This window comes from Barbus barbus (genome assembly GCF_936440315.1).
Source record: "Barbus barbus genome assembly, chromosome: 37".
In the NCBI taxonomy this organism is placed as follows: domain Eukaryota; kingdom Metazoa; phylum Chordata; class Actinopteri; order Cypriniformes; family Cyprinidae; genus Barbus; species Barbus barbus.
The window spans coordinates 20,733,893-20,751,748 of NC_136715.1; the positions used below are offsets into that span (position 1 = coordinate 20,733,893).

The 17,856-nt window shown below is 32.7% G+C and overlaps 1 protein-coding gene across 2 annotated transcripts in view; it reads right to left on the reverse strand.

The window, feature by feature from the left end:
- Positions 1 to 17,856, reverse strand: part of flnba (filamin B a) — a 90,185-nt gene that overhangs the window by 43,036 nt on the left and 29,293 nt on the right. For both annotated transcript variants that reach the window (XM_079396719.1, XM_079396718.1), the window contains exons 2-7: positions 9,292 to 9,540; positions 7,996 to 8,093; positions 7,006 to 7,153; positions 4,201 to 4,394; positions 3,018 to 3,180; positions 2,734 to 2,934 (exon numbers count right to left, since the gene is read on the reverse strand). In XM_079396719.1, coding sequence (XP_079252845.1) covers positions 2,734 to 2,934; positions 3,018 to 3,180; positions 4,201 to 4,394; positions 7,006 to 7,153; positions 7,996 to 8,093; positions 9,292 to 9,540 — 1,053 coding nt within the window. The remainder of the gene's footprint in view (positions 1 to 2,733; positions 2,935 to 3,017; positions 3,181 to 4,200; positions 4,395 to 7,005; positions 7,154 to 7,995; positions 8,094 to 9,291; positions 9,541 to 17,856) is intronic.

Here is a 17,856-nt window from a genome sequence, read left to right on the forward strand (position 1 = left end):
TTCATGGGGAAAAACTGAGTTACACAAAATACAATTTAAAGTAAAAATACAATAAAAATAAACAAAAATCATTTTACAAAATGCAAAAAAAAAAAAAAAAGATAAATCTGGTAAAATATTACTAAACCAGTCCTTAAATGAGCTTACTACATAAAAAATGTTGCCTGTGTGCATTAAAAGTGGGACACTCCAATAAAACGTTTTATTAGATGAGCAAAAACATGATTTTAAACCTATAAAATATTTTTGCATATTTAAGTAAATAAATATGCAAATAAATGTCATTTTACTATAAATGTGTATACATTTATAATAAAAATATTTTAGATATTTATAATCCGTATAGACTATTGTACATATACTACAAAACAAAGAATAAAATTATCTGCATATTTAAAATTATTACTTCTACTTTACTAATAGTTTTATATTTCTAATTCATACTATGTTTTTATATAAGTAAATATATATGAGAATACAGTACATGGACCATAAAGGAAAGAATAAAACTTTTGCATAATTAATAAATAAAATATGAAAATAAATATTTTAATATTATATTTATAACAAAAATATTATATTATATATTTATATAATAAATGTATGTTATATGAATACAGAATAGTACATATACTATACAAAAGAAAAATAAGCATATTAAATATGCAAATCTAATTTTTCCTTTTCATATTGGCAATAAATTACATTATTATATATATTTAAATACATTAATGAATTGTAGTACAGTATATAGCACAAAAAATATTTATGTGAATATGCAAATACAATTTTATCTTTTTATATTTGTAAAAAAAAAATTATATATATTTAAAATAAAACATAATACAGCATATATACTATAAAATTATTAATATTTATTTGCATATTTAATAAATACTTTTAGTATGTATATACACTTTTAAATTGTATGTACTATTTTATACTTGTATAGTATATTATTTACATTGTTTTTATATATGCAACTAAATAATAATTGAAGAATGTCATTAAAGAAAATCAACATCTGTCAGCCAATCAGAATCACAAATTCAAAATATGTCACAGTATAATGAGCTTCAATCATCCAAAACCCTTCAAAACCCTTCCCTCAAATGTCTGCACAGCCTGCAATTGAATGAAAAATCCTGCGTAAGAGCACACGTACAATTAAACACTCCATTATTACCCTATCATCATACAGTACATTACTGAGTCCTGTAATGTTTCCAGAGCACCAGAACAGAGTCCACAGAGAGTGAGCCAAAACCCACATTCAGTGTAACAGCATCTCTGACAGAGAGAGAGAGAGAGAGACTGGATGAGGTCTTCCCCGTCTGCTCTCTCTCATTAGGTTCAGATGTGGGAGCCGGGGCCCGTCAGGGTGGAGCGGGACAGCAGAGTGCCACCGAGACACAGAGCTTCATTCACGAGCGTCCCGTCTGACTCACTAATATACACTTATTGCCCTGCATGATGATCAACCCTAAACTCTAAAAATACACCCGGAGAGGAGAACTAACCTTTGGAGGAACCGTTTGGTTTCATAAAAACGCTGCAGAGGATATGCATCTACTTTAATGCACTTTAATAACTTCATTCTATTTCCAGCCTTTGCTATTTCTATTCATAGCAGAGTTTTAGAATTAGGAAATATCAAGAGCCCAATTCTAACTTAACTCAGTTTTGAGCAATCCTCATCACTGGAGTAAATGCTCTCGCAGTTCGGTTTTGAACAGTAAAATTCTACAAATTGTAAAAACAAGCCTGTGAAATCAGCAGCATGATAACGTTTAACTACACGGGAAAATCAATTAAAGTCAGCTTCTGTTAAACTGAATTGCTGCACGTTTGGAAAAGCTGTTTCAGAGAAAAGGAATTTGGTGTTTTACAAGGTTTAAAACGTTCAGTGACGCACAGATTCCCTAGTCCACAACAAAAGCACACAGAGAACAGACAAAAACTACAGCAGCAACCAGGGGTACTATACGGGTTACTTTTGTTGCTCAAAATAAAATAAACCTGCACTGAAATAAATACAATTTTTCATTTAATGTGACTTGATGCACTAATAAAACTGATACAAATAAAAATTAATAAAACTATATCTATTGACATAAAAAAAGACAACTAATACATGCACTATAAAAAAAAAAATATTTTTGCATATTAAATAAATATGCAAATGTAATTTCACTACAAATCTTTATATTTATAATAAAGTATATTTGATCTATCTATCTATCTATCTATCTATCTATCTATATATATATATATATATATAGATCAAATATATACATACACACACACGTATATGTGTGTCTGTGTGTGTCTGTGTGTGTCTGTGACCTAAAAAAGCAATCAAATTAAAACAAAGGGCTGGCAATAAAGCCTGACCATAATGGCGCGACAGGTCATTTAACAAAGCAGGTAGCATCACACACACCACAAACAAGCGCGCTGGTGAACTGCTGCTACATTTACATGCATTTTATAGCGTGTGTAAAAGCCCTGCAGAATCTCATGACTACATGCAATTACAAGCGCATGAGGCAATGCACACGTCTGAGACCTTAAAACACAGCGCTAATTCACTTCACAGTTATGAGCACAGTGCGTTGTTTACCGAAAGTACTAATAAACTGTTCCATTTCCTTCCACCGACGGCACATTTAAGCAATTTTCAGCTCAGAAAAAGGATGCTGGGTAATGTCAGCATGTAATTGCATGAAGTACCTGGGCCGATATTGACGGTGAAGGGGCTCTTAGGGATGGCGATGCCTCCGAATGTAATGTTGATGGTGTGAGGGCCGGCCTGCATGGGTTTGTAGGTGCAACGGAAGATGCTTTCGCCCTTGTCTTCCATGATGGCCTCCACAGTGTTTTTATTACCCAGAGGGTCTTTGATGACGGCCGTCACATCACCCACTCCAGCACCTGATCATCACAGAGAGTACAGTGGCTTCAAGGCTTGTTTTCATCAGGAAAGTGAACTAAAATTCAAGTTTGCACAGTCAGACCTGCGGTGTAGATGTCGAAGAAGGTGGGTTTGTTGGCGATGTTGCCCAGCGGCTCCAGTCCGGGTCCTTTAGCTGTGACTTTAGTGGCATCTCCCTGGGCTTTGTCCACATTCACCTCAAACGGGCTCTTTGGGATTTGCTGTCCAGCAAAAAGCACAGTGACCTGTGGAGTGAACATAAAACACCATGAGCCTATATTTCACAAAATAATGCATGGAAAAAGAGTCGTTCAGTGTTCTTCTGTGTTTATACATAATAAACGTGATTGTTTTTACCCAAAAACACACATATATACTAGGTATAACAACTAGGATATAACATAACTAGACGGGGCCTAAAAATGATGTAAAATCATTTAAAGTAATACAAAAAAAAAAAAGAATGAAAATGACAACTTCTAATGCATCCACAACTGTTCTTGATTTCTTTGCAGAACAAGGATTCCCAGCCGAGAAAAACCTGGACATATTTAAAAGTGAGACTTTCAGACCTGGAAAAGTCATATGAAATACAATTTTAAATAATAAAATTTAATTTTCACAATAAATTTTTATATTTATAATAAAAATATTACATTGATATACATTTATAAAATGTAAATTTACAGAATATAGTAGATATCTTTAAAAAAATAATTTTTATTAGCATATTAAATATGTAATTTAACTTTTATATTTACATGTTACATTTTTTATATATTTTTTCACACACATACACACACACACACACTTATTTTGAACTAGTCAATTTTCTACATTATAATTTTAAATAATGCTTTACATTATTATACATTACCATGATAATTATGTATTATTATTGGTACACTTATTGAAACAATTATTAATAATCATTCAACTTCCACTAAATATTTTGGTGGAAACAGTGATGCATTTTTTAGGTTTGTTTGACAAATAGAAAGGTCAGCATTTCTATGAAATTGAAATCTTCTGTAATTTTATAAATGGCTTTACTGTCACTTTTGATCAACTTAATGTGTTCTTTCTGAATAGGAGTATTCTTTTCTTCATGTATATTGTTTATTCGTCAACATTTTACTGTGAATAAATTGTAAGGGGAAAAAAAGTAAATCACACAGAACCGGAAAAAGCATGGGGCCTTTGAATACTACTGTTAATAACAGGGGGCCTTTGAGTCAAACGAGTTGAGAAGCACTGCTGCAGACCTTGTGTGATCCCATGACCTGAGGGATGTACGTCACGCTGTAGGTTTTTTTGCCTTCATTGAGCGCAGGTTTGACCTCCTCTCTGCGGCCCTCTGGGTCTTCAACATAGACGGTGACCTGACCTTGACCCGCGCTGAAGGTGTCCACTGTGAACACGGCTGGACGCATCACACGGTTCCCAATCGGCTCGATGCCTGACAACAAAACAAAACAATTCAGGACTTTACTCTGGAAAACATGTGAATCAGGAAACAGCTTCATTACAACTAATGAGAAGCGGATTTCTGTTCTAATTACAGCCTTTAACAGATGCGCCAGCTGTTAAAACAAAAATGACATGCTTCAACAGTCCTAATATAGCATTTACAGCATTTCCTTCACACTGCGCCATTAACATCTCCAGCAGACTCACAAAACACTCAGTGAAATATACATTTACTGTACTGATGTACGTTTAGATGTCTGCTATATATTACATAAGCATACAGTATATAAACCAGATTCACAAATGCACAAAAAACAACAGCAACACTAAACCAACAACTTCAGTCACCAAAAACCTAAGCAATAAATCAATTTGGACGCCTTTAAAAGGCCTTTTAAGTGTTGCATGAATGACCGTTAAAACATACAGAACCTTCATTAAAAATATTTTCTATAAATCATTTTAAGCTATTAAATTTAAACAATGTAAACGATGTGTACATGCAAATTTACGTAAAGGTCTATAAATATGTTTTGGATCAATATAAATGCATTTTCATTTTATTCATTCACATATTTGGAGATTTTATTTTATTACTGTATGCATCGTGATTGGTGGATATTTTATTATCTGATTTATACCAGCTTCCTCACTGGTTGATTGCAAATTAATTCTAAATAAATAATCAAATATTGTATTTATTTAAATAAATTTATTTAAATGATAATAAATAACACACCTAAACTAATTAAAATACTTTCAATATGTTTTACATTTTGTTTGCATTTAAATTCAAATCTTTCCCATTTATAGTCGTTCAGCCCTGAAGGCCTGTAGGACAAAATATATATTGAAAAAAAAGTGGTCATGAATTTATGATGTGGATTTGATTCATGAATCCTCTACTTGTGCACAGCAAATGTTACATAATTTATGCATATGAAGAAACACAAACAGTAGGTTATTGTCAGATGTTGGATGGAAACCGCAGTGGTCGACAAACCTGCAAATGTAATGGTTTAAAAATACTCCTTTTAGTTTATAGTTTGAGGCAAACCACAAACACACGATCCCTCTGAGCTCATAAAACAAGTTATTTCCAAACACTGATTCAATTTGCCACTGAAAACTACAGTCCTCTATGTGTGATTTAGGAAACAAGGGTGACTGTGTCGCGTTTTAAATGAGTTGCTTTATTTGTAGTGCTTTCAGAGAGGACATAATCACTTAATTGAAAAATAACACTAATGTGACACTTTCATTATTTGTCGTAAATTATATGCTCGTTCAAAAACAGAAGTGAAGATTTCCCAAGACCACCGACGCCGCAACCAAAACCTTGTAGTTCACTTTAGTAAACCTGGTCACAGAAAATGTGTTGATGTCAACTCTGGTGTGAGAATCATAGCTCTTAAACTCATTAGCCACCAGTTTTATAGCTTTAGTCAAATTTACAACAGGTAAGAAGCACATTTGCACTCCATCCATCATTCCTGAACATAACAGGAGCTGCTGTATTCACACGGTACTAACTTACACTACAGGTCAAAAGTTTAAAATAATTACGATTATTTATTGTTTTATTTAAGTGTTGTTGAAATAAGTCAATAAGGCTACATTTAATCATAAATATGGTAAAAAATTATGAAATATCATTACAATTAAAAATAACAGTTTCTTGTTGTAATATATTTCAAAATGTAATTTATTTCTGTGATCAAAGCTGTATTTTCAGCATCATTACTCCAGTCTTCAGTGTCACATGATCCTTCAGAAATCATTCTAATATGCTGATTTACTGCTCAAGAAACATTTATGATATTATCAGTGTTGAAAACAGAAGTGCTGCTTTATATTTTTGTGAAAACTGTGCTACAATACTTTAAACAATTAAGGTAGAATTAAAAATAATACTAATAAATAATAATACTTGTTTAGGACACATTCAATTTATCAAAATTGACAGTAAAGGCATTTATAATGATACAAAAGATTTCAATTTTCTGTTCTTTTGACCTTTCTATACAAATAACCCAGATTGTCATAAAAGCATTAATCAGCAAAAACGATAACAATAACCAATAATATTTAAGCAGCAAATCAGCATATTAGAATTATTTCTGAAGGATCATGTGACTGGAGTAAAGATGCTGAGACTCCAGCTTTGATCACAGAAATAAATTGTGTGTCAAATCATATTACAACAGAAAAAAAAGTTATTTTAAATTGTAATATTATTATTATTTCCTTCCGTTTTGATCAAATAAATACAGACTTGGTGAGCAGTAGTGAACATGACCAAACTCAAGCACAAAAGAGAGTATGAGACATCAGATCACAGCAGAGGAAACCGGTTATCTTAATCCCATCACGCCGAATTAACGATCTGAGAAAATCTGACTGAAACGCTCCATTTTCTCCTGACGATACTGAAAATCTGACAGGGTTCATGAGAATTACAATATCCTAAAACTCTGGTATGATAGCAATCTGTATTTGTGTGGCCACTCAGACAGATCTCTTAGTTTGAAGATAACGCTGGACGTTTCTATGTATACAATAACACTAGTGCAAGTTTGTAAGGTGACAAACTGGTTCACCTGGGCCATACGCGCGCGCCTTCTTCGGGTTGAGTTTGGGTTTGAGAGGAGCTCCGGGCTTCAGTTTGGCTTTGGGGAACTGAGACAGATACGTCATGACTGACTGCTCGTCCACACTGGGGTCAATGATCTCCTCTGGAGCAATCACCTGCAAACACAGACATAACGTATAAGTAGTGTGCAAAAAATAGTCACCTGATTTAATGTGCAGCAAATTTATTTCTGACAACATTTGGCTTGAAGTCTCTGGCTGGACTATCCGTTCATCCAAACCAATGTTATTTTAGTATCACTGATAAAATCTGGTGCCTTAGCAAAAATAAATACATATTTTTTTATATTTAATTTTATTTCACTTAACATTTTATTTCCTGCAACTGAATTATGGCTTTAGTTTTAGTCAACTAGCTGAAATAAAATTAGTTCTTTTAATTTAAAATTTTTTATTTTAGTTACAGTTTATTTTATTTCAAATTATTATTTTTTTTAAATAATTGTATTTATCTATAATAACCCAGATTCAAACATTAGAATCCTGACATTTATGCAATTTCAGAAATTGCACAATTAATTCAAAAGGAAGAATATTCAGAAATGCAACAAAGTATTTTAGTGTTAACTAAACCAGAATATTACAGTAAATTAAAAACCTACTGAACTGAGGTCACAAAACTCAAACACGAGAACAAGACAAGGCTGGTGATGAGTGAAGCAGCCGTTTGTTTGCTGAGGTGTGATTGAGGTGTGCCGAGTATCATATTAACTCGTGGCAAACAGTGCGGCTGATACTGATGGGTGTGTGTGGGGGGGGATGGGGGGGGGGGGGGGGTGTCTTATTCTTATCTGAGCTTCATATTGATCTGTTAGCATGAATGAAGCGGAAGGAACATGTGGACCAGTCAAACAAGTATCTCTTAACAGATTTGTGACGCCTCTGCACTGTTGAAATCTCATCCTGATGGACTAGAGGTCAAAAGGTCGCCAGCTCACCTGTGGGATTCCCAGCCAATCATCGGCGAGCTGCATGGCCTCCGTGGCATTTTCCACCGGCTTCTCCCCATCCCAGATCTCCCAGTCAGGACACAGGCCTGAAAAACAAACACACCACAAGACGAAAAGTTAGACAGGTTGCTAAATTTATCTAAATTTATGTGATTTTATTAATTATTATTAATTAATACTCAAGAAGGTGTATATAAGAAAAACTAAATATTACAAAAAATGTGTACGTTTTGCATTGTCGCTTGAACTGAGGCACTACAGCGATCCGTCATGTCACATTATAGAGTGTCAAACACATCTATTGCTTAAATCTCATTAAAACATTGACAATCTGATAGCCCAGATATCGTTTCATATCAAAAGAAACAAAACCACAAAGATTATTGCAATTACTGGATGTGAATCCTGATTCACAAGCTGTTAAAATTTAAATGAAAGCTATATATTAATAATAACCAAACAATTAAGTACCAAAATTAATAAAAAATTAACATTATTATTATTAATTTAATTAATATTATAAAATGTCCAAAGAACCAAAAACATTTAAAGAATAAAATTAATACACTTAATATATAAATATATTAATAAAATTACACGATATATGGACGTTATACATGATAAAATATTATTTAAAATGTATTGTTTAAATATTTATAAAATTAGATGATAAAACTACTAAACAAGTACTGAAATTAATAAATCATAATTAAATCAATTATTAATGCATCAAATTATATTATAAATGTACAAAAAATAAAATTTATACAATTATCACTACATAAATGAATGCACTAATAAATGTATAAATAGACTTTATACGCTATACAAATAATAAATAAAATAAACAAGCAAACATTTAAATACAGAATAAATTATGAATAAAATAAACAAAAAAAATTAAAAACAACAAATAAACCTAAAGAAATCAATAATAAACTGAACACAGCATAGATTAAAAGACTAAAAACCGAAAATTAAATGCATTATTAATGAAGTGCAAAGCATGACAACAGTTTTTCTAGAATTGTCCAATGATCATAAAATGCAAAAACATGCACTAAAAAAGTTCTTCTCAGCAAACTGAATTGCAAAGTTAGGAACTATTAATGTTGTACCACGACAGAAGTGCTTTGCACACAGTTCTGGACTCATTCACAGCTATGTTTTACGATCCACCGTATCAGTACAAATACACAACAAACACACACAGCTGTCCAATAAACACGACAACAACAGCTGACAGCTGGCAGGAACGAAACGCTCTGCTCAGCTTCTGCTCACCTGGAGCGCAGCTGTCCACCAGAGCGCCCAGCGCTCGGCCGTTCCTCCAGTCCTGACTGAAGTTAGTGATAGGGAGGTCAGGCACTTTGTTCTGGATCCAGCCGAGCAGTCTCTGCTTGGGCGTCTGTTTCTTTGCTTCATCATCATCTTCATCCTCCCAGACGGGCATAGAGATGGAGTAATGGAGGATGAGGGTCCATACCAGACCCAGGATCAACTTCAGGTTCCCGTCCACAATCGCTTTGCTGTCTGTTGGGGGACATTAAATAAAGATTGAGTGATGACAATGATAATAATAATAATAATAATAATAATAATAATAAATAACAACAACAACAACAACAACAACAACCCCACTGAAAGTACTGAAATAAATAACAGAAATAAGAATTACAAACAAATTAAAATACAAGTAAAATAAATTATAAATGCATAAATAATAAAAATGAAGCAAAAGATGAACATAAGACAAGCAAGCAAATTAGTCAAAAAAATGCATAATAAAAATGATACAAACATACAAATACAAAAAATACAATTCATTACAATAAATAAAGAGTACGCAATGAAATAAAAATAAATAAAAACAAGTCAATGTGAATAAGCAAAAGCAAACATGTAATGAAGAGCTGAATGTGAATAGTGAATAAGCAAGCAAATAAGTAATTAAATAAAAATGATTAATTTTAAATTTACACATGATTTATTATTTTCTAGAACGATTATTAAAATTAATAAAAAAGTAGATTTTTTATGACTGAATGAATGAATATATAAATAGAAAATAGAAATAAGACCATTTAAAATGTTTATATATTTAGTCGGTTTCTTGTTTGATTGGTTAAAAATAAGTGAACCTAAAATGTGTAATATCAACATTTCTAAAATTAATAAAAATTGACAAATAAACTGAAATGTATATATTAACAGTTTATTTATAAATATAAAATGTTGGCTTTAGAAAACAGCACTAATGATATAAATGCAGCAGAATTGTAAAAGTGACAGGAACAATGCACAGCTTGTATAAGTGTATATAATGAACCACAGCAAACACTGACTAGACTAAAAAAAAAATAGATAAATGGGGTGGAGTATCGTGTTAAATGACTCGATAGATAAAGAACGAGACTTGTGAGGCTCCTTGCTTCACTGAATACACAAATCGATGAACATTACACCCGTCAGGAACATGATTGACTACAAACCCATCCCTGAGAACTGATCTTATAATCACAGGTAATGAAATGTTATTAAAGTAATCGCATCATCTTTTACAGTTGATCCTGAAGAAAACAAACAATTACGATGAAGATTTGTTCTCAGTTACGAGCACTCAGAAGATAAAGCAGCATTTATCACACATCAAATGAGTTCATTTCAGACAAAGCACATGTTTGCGAGAGGAAATCGCAGCTGTTAGTGATTGTTAACATTGCAGAAATCATCATGCGGTCATGACGAGCCAAATCTGTTCATCCAACCAAATGAACGCTCCCTCAGTGTTCACACTATCAGTCATCTACTGCAAACTTCAGGAGTGGAGCTGAACTTTAGCACACAGCCAAAGATAAAGAGCTATTCTGACACGAAACAACACTAATGCAGCTTGAACATTGAGGTTTCTTTGTTTTTATTTTAAACTAAATAAACATTTAGTATTACATATTACAAAAAATAAATACTTATCATTAATGTATTATTAAAATCAATCAATGATGATCAATTATTGACTATCACTGAAAAAAAAAAATTATATACATGTATTTATTTATTTTTTGGTCAAATTCATAAATATAAAATTTCAAAATAAATTCACATTTACTTTTTATATTTATACTTTGTTTACGTATTTAAAACAAATATTAAAATATGTAATGATCAATAAAATACTTTAATAAAATCATAATATCAAATAAATAGACATTAAAAATGTCATTTTTAAGATTTACACAAGTTCATTAAAATCTCAAATCAATGTGAAATTCATATAAAATATCAAATAAAAAATGTACACTTAATTTTCACATTTTAATTTAATTGAAAAATTTAAATATCAGTATTTCAAATGTAGATTTATTTTAATATATATTTGTATGAAACTGTTAGAACACTCAGACAAAAATAAAAACAGTTTAATTGAATTGACTAATTTACTTACTAAAAATTAAGGTAAGTGATTGCAATCAATTTATTATAGCTACATTTAATTAAACACATTTAGCTGACTAGCTTTCAACTAAATGTGTTTATTTAAAATGTAACTAAAATAAATTGCTTGAAACCACTTACCTTAAAAAAAAAAAAAAAAAAAAAAAAAAAAACCAAATATCAAATATCATATTTTTTTTCGGTGCATAGAATAAATGAGAAATAGAAATAAGTTTGACCCCTCAACATTTCCATTAGTCTGTATAGTGCGGATTGACCCAGTGACCGGATCAGTGCGCCGCCGCCGCTGGTACCAGGAGGCAGACGGAGGAATTTTCTGGCAGCGTATGAGAAGCTGGAAACGAGCTCATTTCTGGACTGAGCATAATTCATTAGCACTGACCCCCGTCCCGTCACGCCTTCACGAGGCTCCCGTTTAAATGGGCTTTCCATGAGGAGCCCCTTCACCACCGGACGGCCCAACAATACAACAATAAACACGGCCGCCGACTGAGCGCTTTCAGAGAACAGCAGAAAGAGGGTTACCATGACAGCAGGAGCTGCATCAAACCAGTCATGAATTATAGATGAACCGCAGCAAGATTTGAAAAGTTGCTAAAAACACAAAAGAATGCAAACACTGTATGCAGTTCATGCTAGACTGAAACTGTGACGTTGAGTGACAGCTTTGACTAGGTTACAGAGCAAATTATGATATCAACATAATATTTTAAGAACTTATTTGTTTGGGTATATGCATTCAATTAATTATTAAAACATGAATTATGAAATATTCACATTCTTTAAATGTTTTTAAAAGGATGCATAATATTTGTATAAATATTCACATTCATTGTATAGTTAATATATAATAAAGATATTACTATTACATATATATAAAACAAAAAAGTATATATATTTATGTTTGAGAGAGATATATATAAAGTGCTGTCAATCGATTATATAAAAAAAAAAAAAAAAAAAAAATAGAATAAACAGTCCTGGACTGATTAATCTCGATGAATCGCAAGTTTAAAATACTAGGATTTACCTGTAAATGTGTTGAAATAAAGGAATGCATGACAAACTAGTTTAAGGAAACATAACCGTTCACATCTCTGCCAGGTATGAGACATAATCCTTATTCTATCTATCTATCTATCTATCTATCTGCATACATGCTCATTTTAATAAATGATCCATTTATTTACATATTTTATTCAATACATATTTAGAATTTTACCATGTATAAAAATAAATTAATATATATATTTTAATTAAATATCTATTAAATAAACAAACACATGTAAATGACCCAATAGACTGTCAGTTTGTTTCCCTCCAAAAAGGAAACCAAAAAGCAGCACGAGCGAGCCGAAGGTCATCTGGGCCAGCCATTGTTTTAGGAGGTCATTTGAGGAGAAGCAATAAAACACAGGGAAGTCCCAAGAAAAATCCAGCCTGAATAAGCTTGGAAGGACACATGCAGAATAATACTACAAGCATTTCCTACATGACAGGAAATCTGAGATGCTCACATCAAAACTCTTGAGCACAGTGCTTGGAACATTTGACAATTTGTTAGTTGATCCTTCAATTCCATTAGTCTCAGAAACACTCATTCCAACCGGATGAATCCAATGAGGATAAATCCAAACAGATGGCTAAAAAGCCTGATTACAAAAGGTGTCCAAAATGCCGTCCAAACACTGACATAATCCAATTATGAGAATACACAACCGATCATTGGCACAATACGCCCTGACATGAGTCAGTACTATCAGAGCAAACATGCATTTACAGAACTAGAACAAACTGAGAAGATCTAGAGCACATCAGACCAAAATAGAAAGACAAATTACTGAGAAAGATAAATTTCAGTTTTGGTAAAATCAATAGAGCACATACGCAGAAGAGAAAGCAAATATACCAAGAGAAATAAGCACAGGTGAATATAAATTTGTAAAATTCTAATAAAAAGCATTTAAAACGGTACAAATCGTAAAGATACAAAAAATTTAAATATACATTTGTAAAATAAATAAATTGAAAATTAATAAGTATATTTTTTATTTAAATTAAATATATTTTTAATATTTTACAACTTTATATAAGTTGTCTTTATATTGATTACGAAAGTATATAGTACAAACCATAAAGACTCAAAGTGATTTTGCCAAGATAACAGACTGTCCCTGACCACATACAGACAATATAGAGAGGATCACATACAAAATACTACATGACCCTGTAATAAAGGCCCGTTCAGCAATGCTTCAGAACAAGCAACAAGGAGCAATCCTGCTCCAATTCCTCTTGAATGCATTTGCAAAGTTTGAAGAATCAGCATGGGTCAAGACTGACTTAGCAAAAGGTTAGAAATGTCCTGAGCTTTATTATTGAGATCTCCTTGGGAACCGGCCTGGAGAAAATCAACAAACACTTAGGAAAGTGAAGGAGCATGATGTGAGCAGCTGGAGCCACAGTCACCAAACATGACGTGATCCTCAAGAGCAAATCAGATTCTCTGCACGGAGGATCAAATTAACCGTTTAATCAAACGGCCGCATTCATATCAGGCCATAAACACCTCGAGTCATGCCATTACAATTTATACTGCTCTTTATCTGATATAAACGTTGACAGACAGAAAGGTTAGAAAGAGTTTTAATTTATGCAAGTCACATGAGCTGAATCTTAAAAGCCATTATTATTAAAATCATTTTTATCATTAGAAACTTTTTATTTTAATATCTTATACATTTTTTACATTTTATGCATTACACTAATGAATAATGCTATAATAATTAAAATACATTAAAAAATGTGTACAATGATTTATAGTTAAACACTTAAAATGAATCTAATTATAATCATAAAACAATGGGTACTGCAAAAGACAGTGTGCATAATTGTTATGAAAATAATGTTATGATGTCCTGTTGATTTGTGGGCTGGAATGTGACCATGCGAAACAATTAAAACAAGAAAATAGAGTAGTCTTCCTCATCCTGACTGACAAACTTAAGAGGGTGAGGACGTAACCCTGCGGCACACCATATGAAATGAGAAAGAGAGGTTAGAAACCGTTTTGCACAGTTGTAACCTTCTGTAAATCATTGTTCCATTATTTCATTGCTTCTCCGGGCTGGCGAGTCTCCCGTGGCTCTGCTTTCATGAGATTAGGTGAGAAAAAGAGGCAGCAGATTTCCTCAGGGTGGGTCGCCTGAACTCAACCAACCATTACACCAGAGACACACAGCTTCACCCACAAACCCACTGATCTCGCTATAAATATGGACAGAAGCGAAACCCAAGGTCTTTTCCAGTCACTTATCAACAGTTAAAACAAGACATATCAACCCGAGGGACCTCGTTAGTCGAGGTCTTCCTGCAGGCCAGCATTCAGAAAGATAAAGGACATGTCTTGGAAAAGCCCTAAATTATTTTCCACCAGCATATATGAATTTAAGCCTGGATGATCAGATTCAACAAAGAGCACAGGGAGATTTATGGTTCATTGAGATTTTTCAAAAGAAGTGAGATGAGTTGAAGCTGTCAAAGTTAAGCCTGGCCGTCTGACAGCGGCCCATCTGGAAATGCGTTTGAGGCGAGCGGAGTAACGCCAAGACTCCACCCGTACCACCGTCATACAGATCCACATTACATCTCTGATCCCACAACAACTCAAACTCAACATTATGAGAGGCTTGGGAAAGGGAAAACGCTCCAGAAAGTCAGAAAATCAGTTTGAAGTAGATCTGAGGGGAGGATGAATCGCACAAAACCTGTCCACACAACGTTACACCACAAATTAAAACCTGGAAAAAATTTTTTGCATTAACACAAACAAAGCCTATTTTTAGGAGCATTTTTTTGCATTGGTAATTCAGAAAAACATGCTTTAAATGAGAAGTAAATACATTTAGAATAAAATAATAAAATAAAGTAAAATAAAAATAATATCTAAAATAAATAGATTTTACTTATGTCATTTACTATATTTGACTTTTTAATAAAATAAAACAAAACAGTAAAGCATTGTAATTTCATAGATGCATTAAACTAAATGTGTGCTGTTCTGAATAAAACGATTGCAGTAATCGTTTAAAAACCTGAAAACATGGGAAATGTATGGATAATTTTGGAAAAAATGCTGTCATCAAAATAATGGTCAAAATGCAAACAAAATTGTTGTTGTTGATGATCCTTGGGCTTCAAAGGCCTCCCTCTTTAATTTTGCCATGAAATGCCCCAGACATGTTCTCATGAGACTCACCAGGCCAAGTATCGCATTATTCGAGTGCCTGTCAGGCTGACATCAGTCATAAGTATCAGTGAAACTAAAGCACAAGTAATATTAAAACAAAAGCAGCAGGTGACCGTCTCGTAAGGAGTAAAATGAAAGTAGTAGTCATGCTTTGACCAACATCCGCCTGTATACTCAAGACAAATGATTAAGGAAGAGTTGAATGCTTGTGTTGGTCTCCATGGAGACAAAGCAAACGAAACACAACAACACTAAAGGAAGCACGGAGGCAGGACCGGTCTACACACAATCCACCGCTTATCGCCAAACACTCACACTTATACACCAGAGGAGGCTATGCTAACAAGGGCTGGGCGAGAAAGCTATAAAAAATAAAAAATAAAATTAATTAATAAATTAAAAGATATACAACATAAAATATCAATAAATTACATTACCTTCTGGTCAAAAGGGAAAATTAATGTTTTATGAGACATGGATTTTTTTTTTTTTTTAATAGGTCCCAGGATTTCACATACATTTTTGCAAAACCTTGGCAAGTCAACTTGAACCAAATACATATAATATGTATTTCATATATATATATATATATATATATATATATATATATATATATATATACACCCATCTATATCTCTCTCCATCTATATATCTATTTTTTTTTTTTTTATTAAATTGAGCTGTGGTTTATGTAGAAATGTATTTGTGGAATGTATCTGTGGTTATTGTTCTGTTTGTTCTATTGGTTTGAAATAAATAAAATCTTATAACACACAATCTCATAATAACCAAATAAAGTATACTAAATAAACTGAAATATTAAAACCGTATAATCCATACGTGCATTTGCTCTGATCTAAACCAAATAAATTACAATGTGCTAAATAAATGAACTGAATAATTAATATAATCCGTGTGCACTTGCTCTGATTTCTGACCAAATAAATTATAGTATTCTAAAACTGAAAAATAAATAATCAAAAAAAAAAAAAAAAATGTAATAGATATTTTAGACATTTAACTGATTTATGACACAAAGTTTTGAATCGGTTGAACTCCGATTGAACTCATTTACAAAAACAAATTAAAACTTAAAAAAAAAAAAAAAAAAAAAAAAAAAAACACCCCTAACTCATTTTGTACTACTGTTTAAACAAATTTAATAATGATTTTATGAAAAAAAAAAAAAATCTGATTTAATTTACAATTTTTTTTTTAATGATACTTTTTATTCATTCTCTTATTTTTACTCATAAAATACTTGTGCTGTTTAACACAATGCTGCCTTGCAAATGAAATACTATTGTAGATAAAAAATAAAAAAAGGGATCTGACAAATGATGGTAGTTCCTTAGAGACGCGAGTTGTTTTTGGAGAACATCAGTGTGTGTTTGTGTTGTAAAGTTATGCCTGCTGGTAATTCAATAGGGGTTTCCTGCTCCAATCACACACTGCTGAGCCACACCTGCGCCGCAGGACACGACAAGAGGAACCGTGAACAAAAACGTTTCATTAGATGAGACGAACACAAACCTGTTCTGTGTAATGACACACTTAGACACTTCATGTCCTCACAACAGTCCCTAACTGATTCAGTTGTGTTCAAACCAAACCGATCACAGGACAGAGAGGCTGAGAGTCAACTTCAATCATCTGCGTCTGTCTGTACTGTTAAAGAAAAGTCAAAGAAACACCACGGAGCTCATAAACCACTCCAGTCCATCAGTTAACGTCGAGACAAAAGCTGCATGTTTGCAAGAAACAAATCCATCAAGATGCTTTTAACAAAATGTTGCTTCCGTATAAATATGAGTCCATAATCCATAATAACGCTTCCTCCAGTGAAAGTCTCTCAGATTACAATCCTGCCACATTTTGAGCCGTTTTAGCTTGTAAACGGTGCTCGATCGGTGCAGATTTCTCTCCTGATAATGATGAGACCACTTAGTGTTATTCTGGATAGACGGCTCATGTGAAGTTAAAAACATCTTAATGTTTCTTATAAGCGCAGCTTTTGTCTTCACAAGACATTTATTCATGGACTGGAGTGGTGTGGATTACTTGTGGATTATTGTGATGTTTTTATCAGCTGTTTGGACTCTTATTCTGACGGCACCCATTGACTGCATTGCTGAGCGAGTGAT